Source organism: Rhodnius prolixus, unplaced genomic scaffold (assembly GCF_049639745.1).
Source record: "Rhodnius prolixus isolate KJV_2025 unplaced genomic scaffold, Rpr scaffold_7, whole genome shotgun sequence".
Lineage (NCBI taxonomy): Eukaryota > Metazoa > Arthropoda > Insecta > Hemiptera > Reduviidae > Rhodnius > Rhodnius prolixus.
Genome location: NW_027411582.1, coordinates 17328871 through 17342810, shown reverse-complemented (window position 1 = coordinate 17342810; position 13940 = coordinate 17328871). Strand labels below are relative to the sequence as shown.

The window sequence follows — 13940 nt, the reverse complement described above, 5'->3', positions numbered from 1 at the left end:
CCTATTTTCCTATTCCCCCTTGACTTTGATTGCTACTTATCGCGAAATAAATCATCGTTGAGTTCATCAATTTCACTTTGATTCTGGTCATCTTTAATAGCTTTTACTTTTTTGTTTACCTTAAGTGAAGTTGCGTTTTTACCTCGTGGTGACTTTTCCTCACTTCTATTCCTTTTGCTCTTATTATCCTGAAATTTTAATTCCGCTAAGGTGTAAAGTTGTCCATTAATCACAAGTTTATCTCCTCTCAGCATTACCTTATTACCTTGCTTCTTATAGTCAATCAGATAAGTAAATAGTTCCTTCCTCACTTCCCTCACGGAAATAGGAAAGTCCTCCTTTATTGTAATGCTTCTGAAATTCTCCGAAGAGTTCAGTAAATTCTTAGATTTCAAAATTTGGTTTTTTAGAAGAAGAGAGTTAAGTTTAATCAGAACGGGACTATTGTCTTTCTTCAAATTAGTTTTACGAAAGTAATCTATATTCTGTAATTGTGAGCCCAGTTTTAAATACTCGAAAATATTTTTTATTTCTGTAAATAAAGCAGAAAAGGACGTTCCAAAAAGCCCAAAGATTAATAAATTATATTTTCTCCTGGAACTGTCTTCCTTCGCTTTGGAAGTTTCGATATCTAATTTAATTTTTTCTATATCGTCTTTTACTGATTTTATATTTTCTTGAAGGTTTTGTTTTATTTCGGTCATTTGCATTTCCAGACTGTCTAGTTTATTTAATTTATCCAGAATGCTGTCTATTTTTTTCTCCATTATATGTTTAATAAAAATAGATTCAATCAAAAATAAAGAGAATATGAATGAAATGTTTATGTTTAAACTTTCTTACCTGCAGTTACAATAGTACAGATAAATAAATTTGGCCTTCAAAACTTCCAAAGCTCACGTCCAACTATCCCCACCTCTACTGCACGTTTAACTTTGTTGCAGCGGAATGAATTTAATACAAATATTCACTGAAATATATTTCAATTCCTGTTCGATAGAATTTCTCCGTAATTCACACAAATATTCTTAAACTGTAGAACAATCACTCTGCCAATTTTCACTACTTAAAACCTAATTCAACTTTACTTTCTTCACTGATCTAACAGACACGATGTGCACACTATGAACTCTACGTAACAACGTAGAGTATTATATTTTAATATATTTCTATAAACCATTTTGTGCATCATTCCATCAATAAACACTAATTCTCCAAATCCTGATGCACATTCAGTTCCAAACCAGAACTGACCCACCACCACCCGTGCAGCTTTAAAACCCTTTAAAGTTGGCTGTAAATTCTTCTTTTCGAGTTCAGCATTCGCTTTCCTCCAGACCATAACCCTTCCATCTGACTGAAAAACATTAAATTTTGATTCATCGCTAGAGTATATCATTCCAAAAGTCACTATTTACATTGAAATATTTTTCGGCAAATTTCACTCTCTTAACACGATTTATCTTACTGACAAAAGGATTCTTCCAGGCTACTCTACCATGATAGTCGAGTTTTCTTAGCACTCTCCGAACAGTTTCTGCTCCTTTTTTGCTCTCTAAACATGTCAAAAATTTCACATAGAAGTTTTGGAGCACTAAGTCGGTGATCTTTTCTAATTCTTTTAATATATAACGCTTCTCTCTCTCAGAGAGCAGTTGAGGACGGCCTTTTTGTGGGGTTGAAACAATTCTTTTTTCTTTTTGGTAACGCTGAATGATGTTCCACGCAGTAGATGTTTTAGGTCCGATCAGTTTTTCTGTCTCTCTAACACTTTTTATTGTCTTTGTGCAAAGAAATTACAATTTTTCTTTGTTCAGTCGTTGTATTTGTATTTTTGCGCGACGTGTTATACTTGGCTTGATTTATATAAACTAATATAATTATTAATTTCATATTGAATATATGCTTAAGGTATATATTTACAAATTGTATAGATATTCGGGCAAAACCTTGGACAAACTATAAATTATAATAGTGTCCCAATATTTATGAGAGGTAGAATTTGCACTTATTATAATATATATATTTTTTAATCTACCAAAACATTTTTATGTACTTATTTAAATAGTTTTTATTTAATTAATAGTAATTATAAAATGAAATGAATTTATAAAAATTTGAATAAATGGGTGCCACTTTTAATTTTCGTCAGTTTTTAACTTCTGTATGTACTGTCCCAATATTAATGGGAGTCACTGTATGTATATATTTATGTTTTGCTTTAATTCTTTATTATTAATAAATAATACATTAATCATAAATTGTACATAACAAGGTAACATTAAATTATTTTATACAAATTAGTAATTTGTTGTAATTCAAATGGTTAATTGAATTGGTGCTCCAACAGATGAAAACAAATTTTTTCCATATAGTTTGTTGTATATTTCACTTTGTTTTAAATCACTTTCGTTGGAAACATTTTTTATACATCACTATTATTGTATATGCCATGGCCAAAAATTAATGATATGCCTTTTGTATTTCTGCATATAAAGGCCAAAATAAATAAATCAAAAATAGAATAGTCATTTTAAAATTTGGTGCTTTGTCAGTTTCATTATTCCGTTTGTTTACTTGTCTTGATTTCTATTTTAACACTCTTGCTCACAAAACATACGCGTCATTCAATAATTGTCAATTCAGCGCCAATGTCTGGTGGGATTGACTTTGATAGAGACATTAAAATGAACTGCCAATACAAAATTATAGAATTGATGTTATACTATAATATATTACTGCTGTGATATACGAGGGTCGTTCGAAAAGTCCGTGCAAAGTCAGAGAGATAGCACTACTGGCGCGTATCGAGGTTATGTTTAGTTAGTAGCATCTCTTGGAAGAACACACACCAAGTTTCAGCCAGATCGGTCTATTTCTTTGTGTTTGGCATTCGTTTGAATCGAGGAAGTCGAGTGATTTTCAAAAAATGGACAAAAAAGAATTTTGTGTGTTGATTAAACACTACTTTATGAAAGGCAAAACGCCTCAGGAGACTAAAGAGAAGCTTGATAAACATTATGGTGACTCTGCACCTTCGATTAGAACAGTTTATAAGTGGTTTCAAAATTTTCGGAGTGGCCATATGGGCACAAGTGACGCTGAATGTTCTGGACGCCCTGTTGAGGTTACTACTCCAGAAATCATTGATAAAATCCATGATATGGTGATGGATGACAGAAGAGTGAAGGTGCGTGAGATTGCTAGTGCTGTGGGCATCTCGAATGAACGGGTACATAATATTTTGTATCAACATTTGGACATGACAAAGCTATCCGCAAGATGAGTGCCGCGATTGCTCACGCTTGACCAAAAACGAAATCGTGTGAAGTGTTGCAAGGACGGTTTGCAGCTGTTCCAGAAGAATCCGCAGGACTTTAAGCGTCGTTTCGTCACTGTGGATGAAACATGGATACATCACTGCACTCCTGAGACCAAAGAACAATCTAAACAATGGGTTACCAAGGGGGAATCTGCGCCAAAAAAGGCGAAGACCGTTCCTTCGGCCGGAAAGATTATGGCGACTGTCTTTTGGGATTCGCAAGGAATAATCCTCATCGACTATCTGGAAAAGGGTAAAACTATTACAGGTGCATATTATTCATCGTTATTGGACCGTTTGAAAACCGAGCTGCAAGAAAAACGCCCACGATTGGCCCACAAAAAAGTCCTTTTCCATCACGACAACGCACCAGCTCACACCTCAGCAGTTGTGGTCGCAAAATTAATGGAAATAGGGTTCCAACTCGTTTCACATCCCCCCTATTCTCCAGACTTGGCTCCCTCGGACTACTATTTCTTCCCCAATATGAAGAAATGGCTGGCGGGAAAAAGATTTTATTCAAACGAGGAGGTGATTGCAGAAACGAATGGCTATTTTTCAGACTTGGACAAATCCTATTATTCGGAAGGGATCAACAAACTAGAGCAGCGTTGGACGAAGTGTATAAGCCTAAAAGGAGACTATGTTGAAAAATAAAAAAGGTTTACCCCCAAAAATTAAGTAGTTTTTATTTTTGCACGGACTTTTCAAACGACCCTCTTAAAATCAAGATTTTTTTCAAATAATTGTGGCAAAAACTTGCTTAATATTAAATTCTCTTCATCAAGATGATCAATTAACCACAGATGAAGAACGAAAATTAGTTTGAAGAAACGAGCTTGGTTAGATGAATAAAATCATTGATATCCAACACTTTTTGCAAAAACCTGCTCCCTTCTGATTACATTTTATTTTAGTAAACACTGAACTGGATATTTATGTAAACAAAATACATTCATTTTTTCATCCTTTCTACTTCGAGATTCAGAGACTCATCTTACCTCGTAGAAACTGTTAACAAGAAAGAACTTGTTCGAGTGTTTCGCCTGTAAAACCCCACATACTCAAATTACCTTCAATTTCAGCAGCAATGCTTTAATTAATTTTTGGCCAATATTAAGTTTGAATTTAAGTTTGTTTGTTGCGCAACCTTTTAACAGGGTAAATTGTATTGTAATTTTTGTCCATTGATCTTATTTCTTTCTATGCGTTTATTTTCAATTTCAGAGCATGCTTATAAATAATTATTGATATCAGAGTCATTGTATTAAAACTGTCCGGTAGGACAGTTGTATAAGGGTTGATCATCAAAAACTGCAGGAAAAAGCGTAACGTTGAAAAACACCCAACTTTGACAATTTTTTTCTCTTTTTCTATAAAAGATAAAATTCCCAAATTTTCTTTATAATATAGGGCAAATCCTCCTTTATAACTGTAATTTTTTTGCAACAACTCATATCTAATAGGTTTCGAGAAAAAAGTTGCCGAAAATGAGCAAAAACGGCATTTTCGAAAATTGTTGTTGTTCTTGTTCTTGTTGTTGTTGTTGTTGTTGTTGTTGTTGTTGTTGTTGTTGTTGTTGTTGTTACCTTTTTTGTAAACTGCGTAGCGCCTAAACGCGCGAACCGATTTTCATGAATGAGGTGTCATTCGATTCGGAATTTTATGTAGATGTGCCTTTTGGGGGTCTCGACTCTGTACATCGAATGGGAGAGGAGCTAGCCCCCTTTATGTAAGGCCCCCTCCAAAATTATTATTACTAATTACTCTGTAAATCTTGGCCCGATTTTGATAAAATTTGGTAGGATGATAGGGTTAGGGCTCCCCTACATAACATTAGAGCGACGATCTAATCTTACACTTGTTAAGAGGAAGTATAGCAATCGTTTCAAATTATCGACACGTGAACTGATTTTCATGAATAAAGTGTCATTCGAATCGAAATTTTGTACAGATTTGCATTTTAAAAGTCTCGACGCTACGCCTCATAAGGAGGGGAGTTGGCCCCACCCAAGTAAAGCCCTTTCTAAAACTATTATAACCAATATTTCCATAACGCTTAGTCCGATTTTGATAAAATTTAGCACGAAGAAGTGATTAAAGGTCCTCTACGTGGCAGTGAAGTGCCATCATGCTCTTACACCTACTAAGAGGAAGTCTTGCAACTGTTAAAATTATCAATGGGTGAACCGATTTACATCAATGAATTGTCGTTCGATTCAAAATCTTTGCCTCTTTGCCTTTTTGGGAGAAGTACTGTATTCACAGTTTGTTTTTCTTACTCCTCTTAAAAAGAAGTACTGAAATCGCAGTTTAATTTTGCTAGTTACGTACAAATACCTTCCTATTTTATTCAAAACGCTTTCTCAAAAAAATTGTAATTGAGGATGGCAACTATAATCATTCTTTATAAAGATCTCTCCAGTGGTAGTTACAGTTCCGACTTAACACCTTTTCAGGTTTTTTTTCTTCTTCTTCTTCTTCTTAAATGGCTTTTAGTTCTTGCTAATTAGCCAGAGGGTATTATCGGTATAAATAGTTATATTGATATTTGATTTGATTTAATACATTCGAATAGTTCCATGTATACTATGGGGTCTTTTGTCATTAGGATGGAATTTAAGTGTGGTGGGAGCGTGCAGTTTGAGGCTATAATTGCCTTCCATAATTCGTCTCTGTTTTTTGAGAGTTGTGGGCATGCCAGAATTAAATGATTGGCGTCAGCATCCGATTCTGAATCGCAGGAACAAGTTCCGTTGATGTTGACGCCTATTCTTGCCAGATGATGGGGGGTGTAATTGTGGTTTAGCCTCAACCGGGTTATTGTGCCATAAAACCTTCTCTCCACGCTAAAGCCATAGAACCATGGCTTTTTGGGGATGAATGGTTCAATTGCCGCGTAAAATTTTCCTTTTTTCTGAACCTGAATTTTGTATTCCCCTTGCCAGGTTGAATAACATTTCACTTTGTAATTGTTTTTTACATCGCTGGGTAATAATATTTTTAGTTTTGGACAGCTAGTTGATGTGACTGCCTCTTTGGCCTCAGCATCAGCAACTTCGTTGCCTTTGAGCCCTGAGTGGGCCTTTATCCATATTAGGTGGGTAGGCTTGGTGAGGGATAAATTGTGAAGAAGTTTCACTGTTTCTAAAATGAAAGAAGGGGCATCCCGACCTGGATGCTTTAGTTTAAACAGGGCGCTCTTACTGTCCGACAAAATTCCTACAGATTCTACATTATTTGTTGCTTGTGCAATCTGTAAGCTTTGGTTAATGCCGACGAGTTCTGCAGTGAAAATGGAAGCCAATTCGCCAAGCTGGTACTGGTAGCTCGCATCCTGCTGCACGTCATATACGGAGCAACCCACACCGTCCGCGGATTTAGAACCATCCGTATAGAGTACATAAGCACTGGGAAATTTATTCTGAAGCTTTTCCAAAAAGTATGCGTTATTTACCGAGTTGGGTTTAGACTTATCATAGTTATAAAAATTGGTGTGGATGTTCTTGTTAACGTCTAGGGATTGTTTCAATTCCGCTGTATAGAACGGCAAAACCTCCCTCCTCTGGAGGGACAAGGAGTGACCAGATAATTCGGTAAATACTCCCACCAAGATCGGATCCTTTTTTCTTAGCCAATATTTGTGCGTAAACACCGTACATGCAAAGTTACTGATTTTTCTAATTACCGGTTTACTGTTGACACATAATCTATTAGTAATAAATCTCGAGGCGAGTATTTTTCTCCTTATATTCAGGGGAAATTCTCTAGCCTCCACTAGCAAGGCGTTAATGGGAGTCGAGGTGAGAGCCCCAAGGGCGGACCTCAATGCTTTATATTGGATTTTATCCACCCTGTTTAAGTGGGTAGGAGCGGCATCGCCGTAAAGGAAGCTTCCATAATCAATTCGAGAGAGGACAAGATGTTTATAGACGGTTAGAGAGGTTTTGGTGTCAGCTCCATAGTGCAAATGGTTGATCATTCGCAATATGTTCAAGCATTGCTCGCATTTTTTAGTGACATAATTGATGTGATCCTTCCAGGTAAGCTTCGAATCTAACCAAACGCCCAGCGTCCTCATCGAAGGCAAAACCTGTAGGTTATAAGGGCCAAGTGCCATGGTGGTGTTGGTGGTAAATCTCCTTCGGCGAGTGAAGATAGTTACGCTACTTTTGCTTTCTGATACTGTTAAGCCGAGGTCTGTGCACCATTTATTGAATTTATCCATTGCTGCATATAGTATGGACGTGGCTTCATTCAGGCTTTTCGCTTGGCTGTAAATGAGTATATCATCAGCGAACTGTGATATTCCCACTTGTGAATGAATTGTGTCTGCCAAATTTGCGGTGTACAGTGTAAATAATATAGGGCTTAATATAGCCCCTTGAGGAAGTCCAACGTGAGTTTGACGCCCTTGGCCATAAAGGACACCATTACATCGGACATATATTGTCCTATCGTAGAGCAGACTAAGAATTTGCTTGGTTATCCTCGGCGGTGCCTCCATAGCTATCAGTTTTTGTATTAATATTGGTATGCTCACATTATTATATGCATTACGCAAGTCTAAGTTAGTAGCCACCAGGAATTCTCCATTTGTAACCTTTTCAGGTTATAATGATAGAATTGCTTATTCCAAATTTTAAACAAATCTATAAGCAGATATGTAACTTTGCAAAAAAATGAACATCTATCCAAAAGGTACAAAAATCTCCTTAACAAAAACTTACAGTTTTAAAAGTTAAGTATAAGGGTTGATTAAACGCCAAAAGGTACACAAATCAGCTAGTACCCAACATTTCATTCATGCTTAGTTCATATAATTTAAGTAATTTTGCTGCATTAACTTTTCCTTCACATTTTTTAGAATTTATTAGATATCACAGACCCTTATGCTGGCCAGTTCATTCATAATATTATTTGGTTATAATTATGATAAAATGTATATTATATCCGTTTTTAAATAGGTACTTTATTTTAACTCTATTCCGAATTATTCTTCGGATTTAGCTTTAATTTGCTTTTTATTCTGAGATGTCACATATATATGCAAAAGTAGAAAAAGACAAAGTTAGAGTCGGCTACTGTTTAAATTTAAATCACGGATTTAAAAGAATATTTCAGTGTTGAATTCGTTTTACCGAAATATTCGTGAGCACAAATAACACACAGTTAATAACAAGTAGATTATTCAACAATAATGATTCATTTCTCAATTGTAATTTAATTTAGACCCCCTAATTTTACTTATAGTAAAATACTGGAATAATTAGATGTCCTAAACGTATGCATATCTCATTTATTTTATATTACATGTATACAACATTGTGGGAAGAACACCTAGATTGAGAATGTAATTGAAGAAAACTATATTATTTGCGATAAAGCCAGATAATTATTACCTATTATTATAAACGTTTGGCTACTACATAAAATAACAATTACTTTAATCGAAGAATGAACTTAAACAGACGATTTAAAAAAATAAATAAAATAAATAAATAAAATAAACAAAATCATTGATGTATGTTGATGTAAGCATTTTTTTAAAAAAGTTTTTGAATTTTTTAGCCTCATAATTTTTTTATAATGTTTTCTTTTTAACCTGTAATTAATATTTTGATTATTGTAGATTAATAGATATTAAAGTCAATCTAGTGCTACTTGAACAAATATTTTGTAGATAAATATGGCCAGCATAAGGGTCTGTGATATCTAATAAATTCTAAAAAATGTGAAGGAAAAGTTAATGCAGCAAAATTACTTAAATTATATGAACTAAGCATGAATGAAATGTTGGGTACTAGCTGATTTGTGTACCTTTTGGCGTTTAATCAACCCTTATACTTAACTTTTAAAACTGTAAGTTTTTGTTAAGGAGATCATATACAGGGTGTTCAGCATAAGACTACCGTAACTTCGGGAGACGATTCTAGGCATCATTTGCAACAAAAAATTCCATATAAACTATGGCTCGATTCGGCTCCGTTTTGTAGATATTTTTAATTTTATGTTTTTTCAAGGTACTACTACTTTTTAGCAAACAGTTGTCTATATTTCTCAAACTATTATTGCTGCAGCAATTTCAATAAACTCATTAGAAAGAAGGTTAAATTTCCTTTTAAATAAGCAAATTTATATTTCAAAATAATAGTATCAAGTATTTCAAATTTTGGCCCAAACATAAGAAATAGCAAGTTTCTAATTTTTTCCTAAAAACTTTGACTTCATTTTTCTCAAAAACATTTTATATGAAAAAACCGTGCACTATTCAGGAAAAACATCTACATACAATCACCTTTTGAATGGTATACAATGCATAGGGGTTATTTTAGAAATTGATGCAGAAATCTGTGATTAATTGCAAAAAAGTAGACCTCAAAATAGCGTATATATAAGAGCCATGGAATTTTTTTGTTGCAAATGATGCCCAGAATCGCCTCTCGACGTTACGGTAGTCTTATGCTGAACATGTATATGAAACAGTGGCCTGTAAAATAAGGGCGTTGGTGATTATCCGTAGATTATTAATAAACGTTGTAGTTAATCTGCCTAAAGAAAATAGAATGGAAGGGATAAACAATTATCTCATAACAGCTAGCAAATTAAGTAACTGGCATAACAGTATTACTTAATTAAAACTATTTATTTTGTACACATAATTAAATATTATTTACTTAACTTAACAAGAATATCAAACTATGCTGACGTTAAACTAAGTAGAATATTCGTAGAGGAGTTGAAACAGAAAGGCTTAGAGATTCTGAGGTATGACCCTATTTCTATCTGTCTAGTCGCACAGGAACCTCGCTGGATTATACTGTAAATCTCCTGTTATCCCCATCTTTATCTGGGTCTTTGTTTTCATTTAAACATGGTGATCTTTTACTAAGGGTTTTCTGAGTTTCAAAGGGTTAAATCATTTACAAGTTAGTTATTTCACAGCATCCCAATGTGGATGATTTTTCCTTCCATCGATTGAGCCCTTCAGAAGAAAATCAGTTATAAAAGAGTTGCTGCCACGCCTACAATTATACAGGGTGATCCATTTAAAACGCACCAATCGCTAATAACGTATTAGGAAAGCGGAATTTAAAAAAAAATCCACAAAGTAAACTATGTTTTTTTTGGTTTAGTTTTCAAATTTTCCACCCCCGATGCTGTATCTTTATTTTTGGCGGAGTTACGGCCAAAACCCCAATTAGGGTTTCATAAGGACCACTGGTTTTGACAATGATTATGAAAACTGCATAAAAAACTGTGAAAAATGACGTTAACCCCGTTTCGATATCTCTAATATTTGTCGAGATATTTAAGATCAAAGTTGAAATTTTATCTATTCGTGAACGGTTTTCGATATTAATTCTCCACCAGAAATACACGTTTTGGGAGGTCCTCCGACTGCAAAAAATATTATTTGAGACTCAAAGAACAAAAATAATAATAATTGTAGATTTAAAAAATGTAGTGCAATGTAATGGTTGTGGGTGAGTCAGAATAAATTTGTTTTATCATCAAATAAAAGCAACCATCACATCATTTTAACGTACGCCTTATGCAATACTTCTTGACCTAACATTACGGTAAGTATCTCTTGCCAGGGTGTTGGTTTGGTGGTCAAGAGCGTGGCTTTGTAAGTGGGAAATCCTCAGTTCGAATCCCGCCTATGACAACATTTTATTTAAAAAAGTATTATGATCTTTTAAGTAATAATAATAAGTAATAAGAATGACTGCATACGCGGGATTCGAACTGGGGATCTCCCACTTACAAAGCCACGCTCTTGACCACTAGACAAACATCCGCCCATCCCTGGCAAGATATTCTTACCGTAATCATAGGTCAAGAAGTCTTGCGTACGGATTGCATTAAAATGATGTGATGGTTGCTTTTATTTGATGATAAAAGATATTTTTTCTGACTCACCCATAACCATTACATTGTACAACATTTTTAAAATCTTTAATTATTATTATTTTAGTTCTTTGCACCACAAATAATATTTTTTGAAGTCAGAGGACCTCCCAAAACGTGTATTTCTGGTGGAAAATTAATAGTGAAAACCGTTCACGAGTTGATAAAATAGTAAGTTTGATCTTGAATATCTCGACAAATATTAGGGGTATCAAAACGGGGTTAACGTAATTTTTCACAATTTTTTATGTAGTTTTCACAGTCATTGTCAAAACCAGTAGTCCTTATGTAACCCCAATTGGGTTTTTAGCCGTAACTCCGCCAAAAATAAAGACACAGCATCGGGGGTGAAAAATTTGAAAACTAGACCAAAAAAAACATATAGTTTACTTCGTGGGTTTTTTCGAAATTCCGCTTTCCTAAAAAGTTATTAACGATTGGTGCGTTTTAAATGGATCACCCTGTATATTACATCGGAAGACAAAAAAATTTCGTGTCGCCACCGAAAATTAACTTTTGTTTCGGCGCCGATCAAGAAGTGTTCTTATGATGATTCAACATGATCCCGGATAATCCGAATCCCGGTTAACCGAGGTTGTACTGTAGCTTTGAAGTAGATTACCGAGTTGAAATTATTATGAATTTGGACGAAATAAAAAAAGTCAATGGGACAATTTTTTTTGCAGAAAAATAAAACAGAAATGGCCGGAGACATAAATAAGAGTGCTTTGTAAATTTGGATAGAAGAACACGTTGTCGTGTCCTTGTATGCTAATAGCAAGAACGAACTGTATCCATGTACACATAATGCAAAACAAACCAGGTCACGTTTAGTATAAGAGAACACTTTAAACAACACTTACCCCTATCCAAAACATCCAAACTGACGATTTACTCTCCACTTCTCCCTTGTCGTTACTTCTTTACTCAACCCACCATTCTGTATAACATAGGTAACTACCCAAAACTCGATGCGGGTAAATAGGCTATCATATCAACCTACCTTAACCACATATTTATAAAGTTGCCTAGGTCAATATGGCTGGAATATGTCCAGGAATAGAATAGAAAATTTAAAATAGGGACTGAGTTAAACAGCCTACATATACGGAGGGGCACTACTTATATTTTGAGCCTTGGCAACACTGAGTGTTGTCAGGTGCTATCTGACGTTTCCACTTGAAAGTTTGACATTTTTGACCCATAACCTTCTTCAGAACGTTTTGATATTTGAGCGCGATTTGTGTTGTTTACAGTTAATTGAAAATTGTGTCTCAGCGAAAAAATGGGAATTAACTCGTGAAAATTTTCGTGCAATGATTTATTACGGACTTTCGACGTGAATTATCAAGACAGGAGTGCATCGATCAATTTACTTCCACTTTTGGCGATAAAGCCCCCATCCTTTCCACACTGTGAAACGCTGGTATAACGAATTCAATCGTGGTCGTCGTTCGCTCACCGTTTTTTTTCCGGAAAAACTGGTCATGTGGCGCCTTTAGAGGAACGTAGAACGGTCAATTCTGAATGGTACACAACCATTTGTTTGTCGGAAGTCTTCGACGAAATAAGGAAAAGAAACAAGCGCCGTCGGATCATTCTTCATCAAGACAATGCCAGCTGACAACATCAAGACAACACATCTCGTCTAACAACCGACTATTTGAGCGCTCAAAAAATCGAATTAATGGGGTCATCCGCTGTACAGTCCTGATTTGGCACCAAATGACTTCTTTTTGTTTCCGAACGTCAGGAATAAATTACGTGGTCGACGATTTTCGTCGGCAGAAGAAGCCGTTGATGCATTCAAAAACCATGCTTTGGAGGTGTCTTAAGCGGAATGGAAAAAAAATGCTTTGACAAGTGGTTCGAACGCATGCAGAAGTGTATAGATCATAAAGGAGAATATTTTGAAAAACAATAAAGTCATTTTCAATGACAAATTACTGATTTTTTTTATTATTAGGCTCAAAATATAAATAGTTCCCCTCGTACCCTTATGAATCTTATTGCAAAATATTCCGCGATTAGCCAGGACTAATCCATGGCTCAGAGCGCATGAGCAAGTCCAATTCTCATATGCTAGCCACAAAACCGCCGGTAGGTCAGTTCCGCATAGCTCAACCGTGTGTGGAAGAGAAAGGTCGTGAAGCGGTTTATATCTCAGTCAAGCAATATCTACAACGACCATTGCTAGCGTAGTAGACCACAGTAGGCTCTTGTGTCTCCTGAGACTACAGTGTTCTGTCAGCAGATCCCATTTTTAGACTGTTAGAGCCCCCCTAATCAGACGTTAACTTTGGGAGAATGGACATCGAATGGATTGCATCTCTATCATCAGGAATTCTGCGGATCCTGCACTTGAAGACACTGATTTTTCTTAATTAATTAATTTTTGCTATTGAACTAAAATTATTTAAAGCGCAATACTGTACTTAGTACGTAGGCTTTCTCTTGGATGAGAAACTTTTCTCTTCTTTTTTAAACAAAATACTAATTAACCAGTTAAGCGTGTTAAACCAAATCTCTATTTCGGTGCGTTCGACGTGTATACTCGTTGTGAAAAATATAAAATGGCCATTAACGATAAAAACTCGAAATTTTAATAAAATACAATAAGAATATTATTTGGTGGGAGGTCTCCTTTATCTTACCAATAGAACTGCCAAGTATTTTATACGGAGACTGTTGGTGGGAGTCAGCC

At 35.1% G+C, this 13940-nt stretch overlaps 2 protein-coding genes across 4 annotated transcripts in view; both read right to left on the bottom strand.

Annotated features, from left to right (window-relative positions):
- The window catches only part of LOC141447096 (obscurin-like), a 676918-nt gene that overhangs the window by 649348 nt on the left and 13630 nt on the right, over nucleotides 1–13940 (bottom strand). The gene's annotated exons all lie outside the window — the stretch shown is intronic.
- On the bottom strand, nucleotides 5862–7829 carry LOC141446586 (uncharacterized). Its single transcript, XM_074113129.1, has one exon. It carries the CDS (start codon nucleotides 7827–7829, stop codon nucleotides 5862–5864), a length of 1968 nt encoding a protein of 655 aa, XP_073969230.1.